This window comes from Physeter macrocephalus, chromosome 16, assembly GCF_002837175.3.
Source record: "Physeter macrocephalus isolate SW-GA chromosome 16, ASM283717v5, whole genome shotgun sequence".
NCBI classification, from domain to species: domain Eukaryota; kingdom Metazoa; phylum Chordata; class Mammalia; order Artiodactyla; family Physeteridae; genus Physeter; species Physeter macrocephalus.
Window position 1 is genome coordinate 49,184,030 of NC_041229.1, and position 18,335 is coordinate 49,202,364.

Here is an 18,335-nt window from a genome sequence, read left to right on the forward strand (position 1 = left end):
ACGCCATTGTAAAGCAATTATACTCCAATAAAGATGTTAAAAAAAAAAAGAAGAAGACTGGTCACTCTTTGCTCTTGGCTGCTTTAGCTTATTGTGCACGTGTTTCTGACTAAGCACTTGTCCCATTCCTGGGCTCTTCTAACTGTTTGTTTACATGTGGCTCCTCCCACCCCAGGCTCTTTAATGTTTGTATTCACAGTGCCTGACACAATGTCGGTACTCCACAGATGTTTGTTTATTGAAAGTTTGGATACATAAATAAAATAAATACTTTTAAGTGGATAGGTAAGTTTTTTTTAATATGGATATAGATATTACGAGTAACCAGGTTCCATCTTCTATAGATTCCAATTTAAAATCTAATATGAAAGTGGAAATTAGTAGACAGCACCTACTATGTACCAGGTATTGGGGACAAAAATCAAATGACATGTTCCCTGCTCTCAAGCTGATCATTCTAGCTGGAGAGGGAGACAGTTTGCCAACTCAGTGTCATAAGCATTATGATAGATACGTGGAGAAAATGCTAGGGGAGGCGCCCATCACGGCCTCGAATGAGGAGGTTGAAGAGTGTCATGGACAGTTTCCAGAAGATCATGATTCTTGAGCTCAATCCTGAATGAGGAACAAGAGTTAGAATTGTGTTCCACCGTTCACATTTAATAATGTAGAATAATGACTATTAAAGGGTTCCTAGGCCATCTGAACTCTGGATGATGAATGACAAGAAAATTAGAGCTCCAATCACTTTAGTATGAAAAGTATTCACTTCTTTATAAATTGGCGGTGTGTGCTCATTTATTCAATCATCAGGTGTTTATTGAGCATTCTTCTAGGTGTACTGGGGATACCTAGAAATATAAACCACGACACCACACCTTCAATAGGTTATAGTCTCTCTGGAGGCCACATGCCCTCATGCACGGAGAAGTCCATGGAAATACAAGGCATTATGTTCATCGGACCCAAAGTCATTGGCCTAGGCAATAAATATGCAGAAATGAGAGCTGTGGCTCAAAATTTGGGGGAATGGGCCATCATGACGAAGGTAGACCGTGAGCAAGTCTAATATCAAAGGAAAAATGAAGACAAAAGGGAAATATAAGATACATATATATAGGATATTTCAGCCTGAGACAACTTGGAAGGACAGAGATGGGACTGAGTGTGGAATATTAAATCAGCTTAAAGTTACAGAGAATTACTATGAGCCAAATACCACACTGAGCATCATGGAGAAGACAAACATGGAGCAGACACCGAATGTGCCATCAAACTGCAAACAGTACAGCGTCTCACTGGCAGCCCGTAGCTGATCCACAACAGAGACATGTGGGTGTGACCTGCACCATACTTTTATTAATTTTTTATCATTGTCAGCTTAAAATTCTGGAAATTCACATAACATCTAGATTCTTATCTTTAGAAATTGGAGAATCTGGCAATACTAGTCAGTGTTCCTGCTTGGAACAACTGTCCAGAGCTGAGCAGACGCTACCCTTAGAGGGAACATATCCTCAGTTTGTTACAGTCCCTGCTCAGCCTGCTTCACTCATTTATGTTATCTGCCCTATCCCTATGGACTATAGATTTTTCCATCCCAATTAAAATCTAGCAAAAAAGAAAGATATTTGCAAAAAAATTATAACTTGAAGTAGAAGGTAAAGTGAGGTCTAAATCACTGTGGGAGTTGATTCGTTCATTCAGTAACTATTTCCTGAGTTCCTGGTTGTCAGGCATCTTGCTACTGCTGGAGAATTGCTGGTGTCTGAACTCCCAGAGTTCACAGCCTATTGAGGGAGAAGGATATATGAGCAAACAATCACTGCACAATGTAATAAATGCTACAATGTTATGTGTACAAGACACAGTGTGGACCCACGGAGAAAGTGATCACCTGTGTCTGGAGGGTCAGAGAGTTTGAACTGGGTTTTGAGATGGCCTGAGCAAAGAAATGGAGATATGAAGCAACATGTCAAACTCAAGGAAGCACAGGAGTTTGATATGACTGGAGCATAGGATGGCTGGAGCGAATTAAGCAGGGAACTAAGAGAATCAGTTGTCATTCTAGTGGAAAGAATGTGTTTGGAACATTGAAACTAGAATCAAAGAATCTTCAAATTAGGAGACTATCCTAAAAAGTCCAAGCCTGAACTAGAGAGAATGGAGAGGTTGTGTGGAAACCAAGACATTCAGAGAGAGCAGAGTGCAAGGAAACGTATAATGAAGGACTGAAGTTTGTGGTTCAAATGATAGAAGCCAAGGGCAGTTAAAGTGAATCTCTGAGTGTCAATAATTCTGGAAACTATATTCTGTAAATATATTGTGATACCTTTTTAAAATTCAGGTCCTCCTCTGGCTTATACAAAGTATATTTTAGTTTAGTGTTTTAAATTTCCATTGTGTAAGTTCTCTCTCCATTTAATGGACAAAACACTTAACTTGTAGTAAATTGACTGGCTCTATCAAAACAATGAGATACCAATACATACCCATTATTTGGCAAAAATCTAGAACACCATCAACACCAAATGCTGGTGAAGAATTCTCATTCATTGCTGGTGAGAATGCAAAATAGTACAGCCACTTTGGAAGACAGTTTAGCAGTTTCTCACAAAATTAAACATACTCTTACTGTATGATCCAGAAATCATGCTTCTAGTATTTACCCAAATGAACTGAAAATTTATGTCCACACAAAAACTTGCACATGGATGTTTACAGCAGCTTTATTTATAATTGCCAAAACTTGGAAGAAACCAAGATGCCCTCCAGTAGGTGAGTGAAAAAATAAACTGTGGTACAGCCAGACCATGGACTATTATTCAGCACTCAAAAGAAATGAGCTATCAAGCCGTGAAAAGACATGGAGGAATCTTAAATGCCTATTACCAACTGAAAGAAGCCAATCTGAAAAGGCTACATACTGTGGGATTCCAACCATGTGACATTCTAGAAAAGGCAAAACTATGGAGACAGTACAAAGATCAATATTGCCAGAGGTTGTGTGGAGAGTGGGATGAACAGGTGGAACACAGGGGATTTGAAGGTCAGTGAAACTACTTTGTATGATACTATAATGATGGATACATGTCATTATACGTTTGTGCAAAGCCACAGAATGGACACCACCAAGAGTGAAGCCTAATGTAAACCATGGACTTTGCGTAATAAGGATGTGTCGGTGTAGGTTCATCAACTGTAACAAACGTAGCCTTCTGGTGGAGGATATTGAGAGTGAGGAAGGCTATGCATGTGTGGCGGCAGGATCCTTATGGGAAATCTCTGTACCTTCCTCCTAATTTTGTATGAACCTAAACTGCACTTTAAAAACTGTCTCAGAAGAATAGAACTACAATACGACCCAGCAGTCCCACTACTAGGCATATACCCTGAGAAAACCATAATTCAAAAAGAGTCATGTACCACAATGTTCATTGCAGCTCTATTTACAATAGCCAGGACATGAAAGCAACCTAAATGCCCATGGACTGATGAATGGATAAAGAAGATGTGGTATATATATACAGTGGATTATTACTCAGCCATAGAAAGGAATGAAACTGAGTCAAAGTGAGAGAGTGGCATGGACATATATACACTACCAAATGTAAAATAGATAGCTAGTGGGAAGCAGCCACATAGCACAGGGAGATCAGCTCAGTGCTTTGTGACCCCCTAGAGGGGTGGGAGAGGGAGGGAGGGAGGGAGGGAAACACAAGAGGGAGGAGATATGGGGATATATGTATATGTATAGCTGATTCACTTTGTTATTAAGCAGAGACTAACACACCATTCTAAAGCAACTATATTCCAATAAAGATGTTTAAAAAAAAAACCGTCTCAGTCATAGAAAAAGAGATCAGATTTGTGGTTATCAGAGGTAAAGGGTGGGAAGGAGGGGGAACTGGATGAAGACAGTCAAAAGGTACAAACTTCCAGTTATAAGATAAATAAGTACTAGGGATCTAATGTTCAACATGATAATTAACACTGCTGTATGTTATATATGAAAGTTGTTAAGAGACTGAATCCTAAGAGTTCTCATCGCAAGGAAAAAATATTTTTTATTTCTTTAATTTTGTATCTATATGAGATGATGGATGTTTACTAAACTTATTGTGATAATCACTTCATGACGTATGCGAGTCAGATCATTGTGGTGCACACCTTAAACTTATACAGCATTGTATGCCAATTATACCTCAGTAAAACTGGAAGAAAAAAATTTGTCTTGAAAAAGAAGACTAGCTCTGATGTTTACTAGCTGTGTGAACAATAAGCTAGCTTAACAACTAGCTTAAACAAGTTGACTTACCTAAGCATCAGAAAAACAGAACTTCTCATGCTACTATACAAAAAACAGATAATCAGCAAGGACCTACTGTATAACACAAGGAACTCTACTCAATATTCTGTAATAATCTATATGGGAAAAGAATCTGAAAAAGAATGGATTATATGTATAACTGAATCATTTAGCTGTACACCTATAACTAACAAAACATTGTAAATCAACTATACTCCAATATAAAATAAAAATTAAATTTAAAAAAGTAGAACTTCTAATTTTCCACAGGGTTTTGATCCTCTGACAAGAAAAATATACATTAAAACAGTTTATTTTTATTTTTTTATTGAAGTATAGTTGATTTACAGTATTATATTAGTTTCAGGTATACAACATAGTTACCCAATGTTTTTATAGATTATACTCCATTTAAAGTTTTTTATAAAATATTGGCTATATTCCCTGTGCTGTACAATATATCCTCATAGCTTGTTTATTTTATACATAGTAGTTTGTATCTCTTAATCCCATATTCCTATTTTTCCCCCCCGCTTCCCTCTCCCCACTGGTAACCACTAGTTTGCTCTCTATATCTGTGAGTCTGTTTCTGTTTTTTACATGAAAACTCTTTAAAATCTTCCATATAATGTAATGGGTTATTAGTATAAGAAGTTTAAATTAGAAAAAGTAAATCATTTGGAGTATGCTTCAGACATTTTATTTGCATACCATTTTACAGATTTATTTCTTTGCATTTCTCCCTTTTATTAAAATAAACATCCGAATTTACTCTGATATAAAATTCTATTTTTAAAAAGACATTTAAATCTCAAGAGTTGAGAAGTTTCCAAGTAATTTGGTTTAAAAGACTTGTCCAAGGAAATTAAATAAAAACTACCATCACTCAAGAATGATGTGCTTTATGCACAGGGTCACTAACAAAATGCCCCTGCATGGGTTACATAGATATGTAATGGGGTCTGATGTTTCATAATAATCTTTAAAGCTGTATTCTTTCTGCAGAGAGCATTTTGCATATTAAACATGTAAGGATAATCCTTACTTCCAAAGAAATTTTGTTCTCTCCCATTTTTCTATTAAAATATCAGGCTCCCTCCATAAAGTTTTCATTTTCTCATTTTTGATAGAACCTTGAGTACAAGAAATACTTTCCTCTTAACTTTGCAAGAAGTGCAAATGTGATGCAACTTACAGATTTTTGTCTGAGAAACATGAGGGAAGGGTAAGACTAGAGAATGCAAGGCAAGCTAGAAAATGAATGCCCCATCTAAAGAGGGCCATGTTCTAGGCAACTGTTGCTATGCAATGAGATTAATAGCCAGTATTCACAGATGTCTGGTTTTTTTTCATGTAAAGCCATAAATCCACATTTTATGCAAATTTTCCTAATTTTAAATATGAGCAACTAATTCAAAAATTTGTAAACACTGTGGGTCAAATTAAGCCTCCAACTTATCAACTGACAATCTTTGGAATATATCGTACTTTGGACTCTGGGATTTTGAAACAGAAAATATGTCTCAATTCTGCCTTTGCTACTTACTAAACTCAGTAAAAACTTGGGCAAGTAGTCTTATTTCACTAATCTAAAAAGTTGTCAAAATAATTTCTTCATCAGGTTGTTTACTTTTTGCAATATTTTGTTATAAAATTTTTCAAATATAAAGAAATTTAAAGAATGTTATAATGGACATCCATATACTTGCCATCTAGATTCTGCTTTTAACATTTTACTATACTTGCTCTATTCAATCTATCCAGTCATCAATCCATCTTCCTTTTAGGATCAGTTTCAAAGTAGTTGCAGACATCAGTATACATCCTTCATTAGATCGTTTTGAGGAATGAATGGAGTAATGCACAGAAAGCATCAAGCACAATATTTAGCATATAGATAAAGAGTCATAATAGCCCCCTTCCTTCCATCTGTTTATTATCTGTAGCTTGAATGTCATTGGTCCCACTAACAGTGTGTGTTTTATACTGGGGGAAGAAGGATATTTTTATAATAACTTTTTTGTCAAAAATCCTCTTGGCCCCTACCTTCACAATGTATCTAGAACCTGGACTTCCAGTATCAGCCAAAATAGAGTATCCCCATTCCTCTCTAATCCTCCCTCTTGTTATAAAAGCAAAAACAACTTTAGACATAATAAAACAAACATAGCAACACTCTAAAAAGTTGGAAAGAAGCCAGACTGGCTTGGAGAGGAATGACACTGATGTGAGTTATCTGGATTTTCTTTCTGCTTCCCATATATCCTGGATGGGGCCGTAGAGAAGCCTATACCCTGAAACCACCAACAGGCACAGATAAAGTAGCCTCAAGAAAAGCCTGCCCCTGTAACCAAAGGACTGGGAAAAGGGTAGACTAATAGAACTGGGAACATTTTAGTAATACTGGCCCTACTCGAGCCAAATACCAAAGAAAAAACTGTCCACTCACCATTGTGGTACCAGTAGACCATGCAGATAGCTAGATTTCTGGCCCCACCAGAGACAGTTAGGAGAAGCAGTTATGAGATGGCCCTTCATCTCCTCCACTGGGCTGGTGCCAGTGGTCCAAACAAGAGCTGAACTTCCATCCCCATTCTGCAGCAAAAAGGCAGAATAAGATGGTATGAGGTGTTGCTGGTTGACACTCTACTTTCAGTGGAAAGCTGAAGTTACATCTTTACCCAGCAGCAACAAGCTGGAATGAGTTTAGCATTCTATTCCCCAACTCCTGGTATTGACAGGGACCAGCTGGAAGCTGGACTTCCACCCCCTGGCAGTGGCAACAGACAGAAGGAGGAAGAAGGAAGCAGCACTCAGTGGCAAACCACTTTACCTACCAGGGTAGTGTCAGTGGGACGCAGTGGGGGGCTGAACTTCTAGCCCCACCCAGAGGCAAAGAGGCAAAACAAGGTGGTTCGAGGTGGTGCTAATCAACATGCTACTTTCTCTCCACCATTGGTGTCAGTGGGTCCAATGGGACCTGAGCCTCTACCCCCACCAAGTGACAGGCAGGTAGAATAAGTCAAATGTTAGCTGGTACTCCACTTTCTCTCCTCCCTGGTGTCACCAGGGTCAAATAGGGAGCTGAATATCCATCTCACTTGGATCTGCATGCTACACCTAAACCAATCTACTACGTGGAAAAGACTAAGATTAGATAGGATCCAGTGCCTCACAACATAACACCCAAAATGTCCAGTATACAATAAAAAATTGCTTCTCATACCAAAAACTAGGAAAATCTCAACTTGAATGAGAAAAGACAATCAACAGATACAAACACTGAGATAACACAGATGTTGGAATTATCTGTCAAGGATTTTAAAGTAGCCAGCATGCTTCAGTGAGCAATTACAAACACACTTGAAATAAATTTTGTTAAAAAAAGAAAGTCTCATCAAAGGGATAAAAGATATAAACAAAAACCAAATAGAATGTTAAAGCTTTAAAATAAAATAACCAAAATTTTAAAACTCACTGAATGGGCTCAACAGCAGAATAAATATGACAGAAGAAAGAATCAGTGAATCTGAAGATAGAAAAACAGGAATTACTCAAGCTGAACAGAAAAAGAAAATAGATGGAAATGTATCCACTGTTTGCCACTTCCTCTAATACCACCCTGGTCCAAGGCACTATTATATTTTGCCTAAATATAGCAATAGCCACCTAACTGGTCTCACTTCTTTAAACTTTGCCCCTCAAATCTATTTTATACCAAAGTAATCATTTAAAAATGTAAATCAGATCAAGTAATTCTTCTTCTCAGTGGATCCCCATTTCTCTCAGAGTAAAAGTTAGAGTTTTAAAATGGTCTACAAGGCCCTTCAGGATTTATACCCTGTTGCCTCTCTGCCTGTTGTAGTCAAAATTATGAAATGGCCCCATGATCTCCACCTCCTGGTGTTACTCCCACAGTTAAGTTACCTTACATGGAAAAGGGATTTTGCAAATGTAATTAATGTTACTAATCAGTTGATCATAAGGTGAAGAATTATCTGGGTGGGCCTAACCTAATCACATGACCCTTTGAAAAGCAGAGAGTTAAATCCAGCTAATTGCAGAAGAACAAGCCAGAGAGATTCCAGATATGAAAAGGATTCAATGTACCATTTCTGGCTTGAAGATAAGAGAGGGCCACATGGGAAGGAAAATGCATGGCCTCTAGAAGCTGAGAGAGACCTCCAACTGGCAGCCAGCAAGAAAACAGGGACCTCGGTCTTTGTTAAGACTAATGGTTAATTTTATATGTCAACTTGACTGGGCCACAGGGTGCCCAGATATTTAGTTAAACATTATTCTAGGTGTGTCTGTGAGGAAGTTTCTGGATGAGACTAACATTTGAATTAGTGTACTGAGTAAAGCTGATTGTCCTCTCCCATATGGGTAGCCCCATCCAACCCATCCAGGGCCTGAATAAAACCAAAGGTTGGGTAAGAGAGAATCTGCTCTTTCTTTCTTTCTTTGAGCTGGATCATTGGTCTTCTCCTAACTTTGGACTCAAACTTTAGCTAGAAGTTATACCATCGGCCCTCCTGGGTCTCCAGCTTGCCAACTATAGATCCTGGAACTTCTCAGCATTCATGACTGCATGAGCCAATTCCTTATGATAAAATATATGTAATACAGTCCTACGACTGCAAGAAACTGAATTCCGCCAACAACCTAACTGAATATGGAACCGGATTTTTCCCCAGAGCTTCCCAGTAAAGTTTGGCCTGGCTGCCACCTTGATAACAACCTTAAGAAATCTTAGGCAGACAACCTAGACAAGCCCACCCAGACTTCTGACCTACAGAACTGTGAGATAATAGTGGGTGTTGGTTTAAACTACTAAGTTTGTGGTAATTTGTTACTCATCAATAGAAAACTAGTACACTGAGTTCATCTTTTACCATTCTCATTCCCTTGTTCACTCATTCAGCCACACTGGCCTCCTAGCTCTTCCTTGACAACACCAGGCACCCTCCCACCTTAGGGCCTCTATTCTTTCTGGCTGGAATGTTTGCTTCAGATATCATATGACTAGTTTTCTCACCCCTTCAGTCTTTCCTCAACTGTCACCTTCTCAATAAATCCTGCCCAGGCCCATCCCTGAAAGCACCTATCCTTTTTACACTGCTCTGCTTTTTCTTTTTCTCAAAATATTTATTTCTTTCTAACATGCTATATAACAAACTTATTTATTGCATCTATTTCTTTTTAGTGGTCTACCCCCATCAGAATGTATGCGTATAATAGTAGGGATTTTTGTTTTGCTTACAAACTTCCCGAGTAGCTGGAACAGTTCCTGACATAGTAGGTGCTTACACAGTATTTGCAGAAGAAAATGAATTAACTCTTAATACATAGCATTATGACATATTACTTACAGTCCAAGCTCTGATGTGCATTGTAAATCCTTCCTCATAATAAGGTTAAATATAGATATAATGCATCTCTTTCTGCAAGGAAATGTGATAGCCAATAACAAAATCTGTGTAATCATTAGTATAAAAATATATTGGATGGCTCTTTGCCATTCTTACATCATTAAGAGCAGGAAAATAGAAGAGGAACCTTTAATGGTTGGAACTGAGATATCTGGGAGAGGAGGGTGAGTGATACAAAAAGCACCTTGGTCAAACCTAAGGCTTGCAGAATACATTTTTTGAAACTACTGATAGAGAAAATTCAACTAGATGACTTCTAAGATCCTTTACAATTCTACGTTCCATATTTCTCCAGCTTCTACACAAACTCAATGAACTGTTGCCTTAAGATGTCATCTCTCTTCCTTTTATTGATGACCATCAAATCTGAATTTGCAGTCCTCTCTGAGAACCTAAATTCCTATCCTTTGTCTCTAACTGCTTCTGCACATCTCCACAAGGATGTCCCACTAGTACCTCGAACTGAGCATTTCAAAATCATACTCATCCTCATGACCCACCCACCCCTCTTTTGCCAGTTACTTAGATGTTCTTCCTTCCTCCTCCAATACCTGAATCAATCTCTGGACCCTCTGTTCCTCCCTTCAAATTACCTCTCTCATGTTACCCTTTCTTTTCATTATCACTGCCATCACTTTTGGGCAGGCTGTCACCTCCTCAAACGTGGATTACTTGGACAATATCCTCACTGGTTTTCCTGTCTCCCATCACATCTGCGCTTCCAACTCCATCAATCCTATTATGGTCATTTGTTAATCTTCCTAAAATGGATTTAAATATTCTTCATGCCTCAAAATCTTCCAGTGAGTCCCCACTGCCTACAGAGTAAATTTTAATTAACAATCAAACAGACAACAAACCCACAGGCTGACATGTAAGATCTTTCATGGTCTGACCTATTCAGTCTAGTCTCTTGTCCCCCAAATTCTCTCCCTCTTTTTGGATACTGAATACTACTTTTTGGATACTGAATACTACTGTGGTGCTCATTACAAGAACAGATATTTTAAACAAAGGAAACTTGTAAGTCTAGTTTAAGAAAATGTTTTGGAATTAAGGAATAAATGTGCATGGCATTTTGGCATTTGTTACAGTGAGGAGTTCAGACATCTGCCCTGATATTAGCATATTTTTGATATGCAAATGTATCATAATTGGGGAAGCCATTTTCACAGGTAATGAATTGCTGGTGTCATATATCCTGGTGAAAGTAAAAGCAATGTAAATCTTGAGTGGGCCACCCTATGAATTGTGCTCTCCACTTGTTTCTACAGGGAGCCCCGCAAGGTGGTCCTGCACAAAGGCTCCACTGGCCTGGGCTTCAACATCGTGGGCGGGGAAGATGGAGAAGGTATTTTTGTATCCTTCATTCTGGCTGGTGGACCAGCAGACCTGAGTGGGGAGCTCCAGAGAGGAGACCAGATCCTATCTGTGAGTATTTCTTCTTAATCTTTATTCCCTCCATGCCTGACACCATTTGAGAGAAAGTCACTCCCAGTTATAACTCCAAAAGCACCTTAATTACAAAGGAAAAGTGGAGGAGAGCATTATGGCTTCAGGTGCATGTTGTAATTTAAATGGTGTTTGAAGCATGTTACTTCCCTCAGATACAGGTAAAGGTGCCAGTGTTTTCATTTAGATTTTCTGAGACATATTTGCATCCAGTAGAACACTGAGAAGCAAGCATTCTTTAGGTATATTACCTATTTTGCAAAATACCAAATTTCTTTCAAAATCCATCACTATACTCTAAAAACTGTATCTTTATGATGTATATAGTTTGTTGCATATAACTATGCAAGAATAATGTATAAAATAGTGCTATATACAATTTGGTGACATTGATAAGTGGTAGCAGCATCACCATTTACCTAAATACAAAAATTACTAGAAATGAGTTAATAAGCACTTATTTACCAGGCATTTTATAAAAGTACTTTTTAATTCCCACAATCACCCTGAAAGGTACTGCCCCATGTCCAGATGAAAAGAATAAGGTTCAGAGAGGTTAAATAACTTGTCAGAGTTAACCTAACTAAAGAGTCAGAGCTGGGATTTAAATATTCAGTTTTAATGCCCACCACCTACCTCCCCTCATCTCTCCCTCCTTCCTTCCTGCCATCCATCTTTCCTTCCCTCCTCCTTTCTTCTCCAAGTCCTTTCTTCTATTTGAATATCTACTGACTGCTTCTTTCTACTACATCAAGCTACCTCCCTGGGATAAACTCTATGATAAGTAGTTAAATCCATTGTGAGTGTTCATCCCATACTGCAATTTTGGCAATCATGCAAATAATAATAGAGAATTACATAAGGAGCCCAGTTTTATGGCTGAGGTTATCGTTCACAGCTCAATGAAGCATTTAGTTTGTGGTTTTCATGGTATACTTAGAAAAATTTGCCTTTGCTTTATAGCTATGGTTTATAGCTAGAATTTTCCAAGTGACCTTATATTTGTTAACCATCACTCCAACTCCTACCCATGCACACATGATTTACCTGTATAATGTAGTCAGTTGACCTAAGCAAAGTGTCCAGTGGTCTGCATGCATGGCCCTGCCTTATGTGTTTCTGTGGTTCTCCCACACATGCAGGCTCCTGCTCGCTCATCAACTAGCAGAAGTCTGGAAAGACTGAGTATGGGATAAATAGGGTAAGGTCCCATGCCAGGCCTTTGTTCTGTCACCCAATGTCATGCCTTCAACTACTTTGCCCCACCTACTTCTTCTATACTTAAGTGATATATATCAGATATAACTTAAAAGGTTTAATAAGCTATGAAACCTCATCGCCCATATTTATTTACACACCTTTCTCTACAAAGTTACAAAAAACTCCCTGAAAGCAAATTCTGTATCGTTTTAATGATTTTGTATCCTCAACATTTAGCACAGTGCCTGACACATAGCAGTCTCTCAAAAAACGTTTATTGATGAAAAAGTATTGAATTTAAAATAGTGATGCCTTGGGCTTCCCTGGTGGCGCAGTGGTTGCGCATCCGCCTGCCGATACAGGGGAACCGGGTTCGCGCCCCGGTCTGGGAGGATCCCGCGTGCCGCGGAGCGGCTGGGCCCGTGGGCCATGGCCGCTGGGCCTGCGCGTCCGGAGCCTGTGCTCCGCAACGGGAGAGGCCGCGACAGAGGGAGGCCCGCATACCACAAAAAAAAAAAATAATAAAATAAAATAAAATAGTGATGCCTTAAAGAGTCACTATAAGGACTTCCCTGGCGGTCCAGTGGTTAAGACTTCGGCTCCCAATGCAGGGGATGCATGCAGGTTCAATTCCTGGTCAGGGAGCTAAGATCCCACATGCCTCGAGGCCAAAAAACCAAAACATAAAGCAGAAGCAATATTGTAACAAATTCAATAAAAGACTTTAAAAATGGTCCACATCAAAAGAAAAAAAAAATTTTTTTTTAAAAAGAAAGTCACTGTAACCTGGGAGACTGACTCTAAAATACTTTCTAGAACATACTTCCTCCTCCTGGCTCAAAATCTGTAGACTGGGGACATCCCTGGCCGTCCAGCGGTTAAGACTCCACACTTCCACAGCAGGGGGTGTAGGTTCGATACCTGGTCCAGGAACTAAGATCCCGCACACCACACCATGCAGCCAAAAAAAAACTGTAGACTGGGGGACCACTCTGTCGTTTCATCACAATCAGCATTCACATTGTCATAGCACTTTCCCAGACACAAAGCCCTTTCACATGCATTGATTCTGGGAATCTTCAAAGAAATCTTAAGTGTCAGGATATGTTATTATTACTTTCACTTTCCATATCTGGGGAGGGGGATTCAGAATGGCTAAATGATTTGTCCAAAGCTCCACATCTACTGACTATGACTTTGGACTCAAAAGCAGGTCTCTTGACCCCAAATCAGTGTTCTTTCTCCTCACAGCACAATCTCTCTTCAAAACCTCGACAACGGTCTCATTCGGCACCTTCTTTGTACACATTGCTCTGTGTGTACACCACATTCAGGAGCACACAGAACTACAACAAGCTAATATTTACATGGTGCTTTGAGTCAGACACAGTTATAGCTAATTTAATCTTATAACAACGCTGTGCCTTATTATGCTCATTTGAAGGATGAATAAACTGAGGCACAGAGAGGATATTAGACTTTTTAACTGTTTAAATGAGAAATCCACTAAGCCATGGGTTTTATTTGTTTTAACCTCTATGTGTGTGGTAGAAAAAGAGATGAGCCAATAACCTTCTTATGGCTCAACAAAGAAAACTCCCAAGTATTTCTGCTTTTAGAAGTAGATGTAGCCATTTAAATATTATTGCCAGGACCACAGAGTAAGCAAGGCAAACAATCAGAATTATAGTCTTGTTAGAGATTACAATTCATAGAACATAATAATCTCTGAAGTTCAAATATCATATCTGTCTTTTATGTAAAATATTTGCAAAAACTGTTCAACAATGAAAATATCATCTGCTTTTTGCAATTGAAAAGAAAAAGGGAACATTTCTCCTTTTTAACTTGTAAAAATTTATAAAAACTGTGGCTAGAAAGTGTCTAGTTTAAAGGCTCAGTGTTGGAATTTCATTGGTTTAACACTGCAGGAAAGAATAAACAGGCTTGAGAAGCTCAAACATTATTACAATATGGAAAGAAAAATGACAGTATAGATTAACAATGGAATATGGAGGATAATATTTTGCACCTACAGCTTGCACTGGACATGTTAAGGACAAGTTATAACTTCCTGGAAAACACAAGAACAAAAACTCTAAACAAAAATTGAATACAGGGACTTCCCTGGCAGCACAGTGGTTAAGAATCTGCCTGCCAATGCAGGGTACACGGGTTCAAGCCCTGGTCTGGGAAGATCCCACATGCCACGGAGCAACTAAGCCCATGTGCCACAACTACTGAGCCTGCGCTTTAGAGCCCGCAAGCCACAACTAGTGACCCCACGTGCCACAACTACTGAAGCCCACAGGCCTAGAGCCCGTGCTCCAGCTCAACAACAAGAGAAGCCACCACAATGAGAAGCCCGCACACCGCAACGAAGAGTAGCCCCTACTCGCCACAACTAGAGAACGCCCGCGTGCAGCAACAAAGGCCCAATGCAACCAAAATAAATTTTAAAATACATTTTTAAAAAAATTCAATACATAGGGCTTCCCTGGTGGCACAGTGGTTAAGAATCTGCCTGCCAATGCAGGGGACACGGGTTCAAGCCCTGGTCCAGGAAGATCCCACATGCCACAGAGCAACTAAGCCCGTGCGCCACAACTACTGATGCCCATACACTGTAAGGGCCACGTGCCGCAACTGCTGAGCCCACGTGCTGCAACTACTGAAGCCCATGCATCTAGAGCCCATGCTCTGCAACAAGAGAAGCCACCGCAATGAGAAGCCCATGCACCACAATGCAGAGTAGCCCCCTCTTGCTGCAACTAAAAAAAAAACAAAGCCCGTGCACAGCAACGAAGACCCAACACAGCCATAAATAAGTAAATTAATTTAAATAAATGAATAAATTCAATACATAGATTTCTAAGTCATGTAAGATTAATTTGCAAATAAGATATGCTATGCTAACAATAACACAGTAAGTTTAGAGAAGAGAAATAGAATCCCCAGGAAAGAGAGCTGGAGGGTAGATCGCTGCTCTCAACTGGTCTCCATAAAGAAGGAAATTGTATAATAGACAGTTACCTTTCTAATTAGGGATATAATATCCATCCCTATTTCCCAGAATTTTTCTCCCATATAGACTATAGAATATTTTCAGATATTTTATTAATGGCTTACTATGTGCCAGGTTCTGTACTAGGAATTGAAATCTCAAAGATGAATGAGATAAATAGACTAATCTCAAAATGCTTACTGCCTAAAAGCAGATCCACTTGTCCTTCGGTATCCACGAGGGATTGGTTCCAGGACACCCCACTGATAACAAAATCCACTATGCTCAAGTCCCTTATATAAAATGGCATAGCACAATGTATACAGTCGGCCCTCCGTATCAACAGGTTATGCATCCGTGCTTTCAATCAACCACAAATCCAAGGCCAACTGTGTATCAATGCATCTAACATAGGTAGAGACAGAGATGGCAAACTGAGGAAAGAGAAGAAAGCACTTAGAACAGAGCATGTCACACTCTAAGTACTCAATCAATACTATTACTACTGCCTTAAGAATGTGTCTGATGTTTTTTAAAGTGTGTCAGATAACCATGTCTAAGGAAAGCCTCTTTTAGATAGTTTGAGCCATTCCTTCTTTGGGGGAGGGCTTGGACTAGATGAGCACTTCCCAAAGTGAGTTCACAGGATATTGGAACAGCAGGATTGCATTAGGTTGCTACTGAGAGAAAGGGCTCCTTAGTGAGCAGGTTTCTTCACTGAAGAGCTTTTCAAAAACATCTGTTTACCAGTGTACATTGGGAATCTCCTTAGAGGCAGATAAAGTATATGGTTTTTCCCAAACGTATTTGACCACGAAACCATTACATAAGGAGCACCTCATAGGACCCCAGTAGTGGGAAATGCTTGAGTAGATATGTTTATAGTTCCCATAATTGACTGTTTTCCGACAAGATAGTCACACTCGCCTATACAGAAAAGGCAACTAGCCTTTTACTATGTTTTAAGATCATGGGCGCCATCTAGTGTTCATATAGTGTCTAAACACTTTGCATGGCAACCTGAAGATAGAGGAGTCCCCAGGTGCCACTGCAAGAATTTATCCTGCACTTCCTCCTCCCCACCAGAGCTACAGAACTAAAGTAGTTAAGATGCTGAAAAAAATCATCACCTGAGGCCACATTCCATACACGTATTGTGAGTGATCTTTCCTCTCCAGTTTCTCCTTTATGTATTCTATCTCTCAGGGATTTATTATAGAAAGTCTTATCCAATAATTGAACCATCTCCTTGAGGTATTTGTGGAGGAGAATTTAGGGCATTCAGCATGCAATCACGTTAACTAGTACAGTAGCCTCCTCAGGCATTCTTCTGCAGAGGGAAAGATAGAAATGCTTCTGTTATTATTTGTTTCAGTGCTTTGTTATGAAAAGATGTATATATATGGAGCAGAGCATGCAGAGGCAGTACCACTATAAAGAGATTCTTTTCTGTCTCACCAAGCAATTTTAGGCTGTTCAATCCTCAGGACCCTGCAAACTCCAAAACTCGCTCTTGATGGACTTCAAGTATTTAACTCACTCTGTTCCAAGATACGTAGTTGGGAATATGTGTGGCCAGAAGTGAAATGTTGCAGCCGTTGCAGCGAAGGTAGAATAGGTAATTGTGAATTTTCAAACTGAAATTGAAATTGCACTGTGATTTGGAACGAGGGAAAAATGAGTCACAGTTCATCTGGGTGTTTCACTAATTCTCAGGTTTCCTTCCTATCTTCATGTTTAGAGCCATGCAGAAGGGAAGGGCTTTCTTTGTTAGATCCTTACTGTCAAGTTACTCAACTGGAATTCGAGCACTACATACACTCTTCACCATCCTGGGGTACTGGTAAAGTCGCCCTTATACTGTTACCTCAAATGACAACTCTTAATCCCTTCCAGTGAAATCCAGCCCTTCTCCTGCCCACCCCACCCCACAAACAAATAAATAAAGTCCCAAATTATTTCTTTTTTTTTCTTTTTTTTTTTAAATTAATTTATTTTTATTTTTGGCTGTGTTGGATCTTCGTTTCTGCGCGAGGGCTTTCTCTAGTTGCCGCGAGCGGGGGCCACTCTTCATCGTGGTGCGCGGGCCTCTCACTGTCGTGGCCTCTCTTGTTGCGGAGCAAAAGCTCCAGACGCGCAAGCTCAGTAGTTGTGGCTCACGGGCCCAGTTGCTCCGTGGCATGTGGGATCTTCCCGGACCGGGGCACGAACCCATGTCCCCTGCATTGGCAGGCGGATTCTCAACCACTGAGCCACCAGGGAAGCCCCCAAAGTTATTTCTTTAATTCCCTGAAGTGGTCCTCTTAAAAGCTTACCAACCCCATCCCTTCCAGTGACCATGCCATATGGGCCATGTCCTTCCTCTCCAGCTCTGTCCCCAGTCCCATGGAGGATTCTTGTTTTCATTGTTTTCAGTGCTCAAGGGTTTCTGTTTAAGGGATTGTTTCTCAGTGTTCCTGAAACTTGCCTTCCAGAGAGGCTCTGAGGACTGTGCAGAGGTGAGGACAAGAGCCGTCTCCCCACTCTGTGTTGCTTTGTCACCTTGTTTCCAAAAGCACAACAGCTTAAACTAGAAATCTTACAAAGTTTCTCACCTAATCAGCACATTTAGTTTCTGTCCTCTCATCCTCAACACTTGGAGTCACTCAAACCCCAGCGAAACCTCCACCCTTCCCTCAGGGACAAGCATCAGTCCCAGCTCTGCTTATCCTGGCCGGAGAGAGGTTTTTTTGTTGTTTTGTTGTTGTTGTTTTTCTGGTTGAGCTCCACCTACTCCACCTCTCCCAACAAAAGAAGAGCAACAAGACTCACAGACCAATACAAGTTTAAACACAACAGTATATACTTCCAAACTGAGATGATTTAACATCTGCGTTTGGGTTAACGGGGATTTTACAGCTTCCCCCAAGAAAATGGGTAGACCTGTCCTTTGTAACCA

At 39.8% G+C, this 18,335-nt stretch overlaps 1 protein-coding gene across 11 annotated transcripts in view; it reads left to right on the forward strand.

Moving 5' to 3' along the window:
• DLG2 (discs large MAGUK scaffold protein 2) overlaps positions 1-18,335 on the forward strand; it is a 2,147,153-nt gene that overhangs the window by 1,767,964 nt on the left and 360,854 nt on the right. For all 11 annotated transcript variants that reach the window (XM_028501170.2, XM_055091363.1, XM_024131657.3 and 8 more), the window contains one exon: positions 11,016-11,172. In XM_028501170.2, the coding sequence (XP_028356971.1) occupies positions 11,016-11,172 (157 nt within the window). The remainder of the gene's footprint in view (positions 1-11,015; positions 11,173-18,335) is intronic.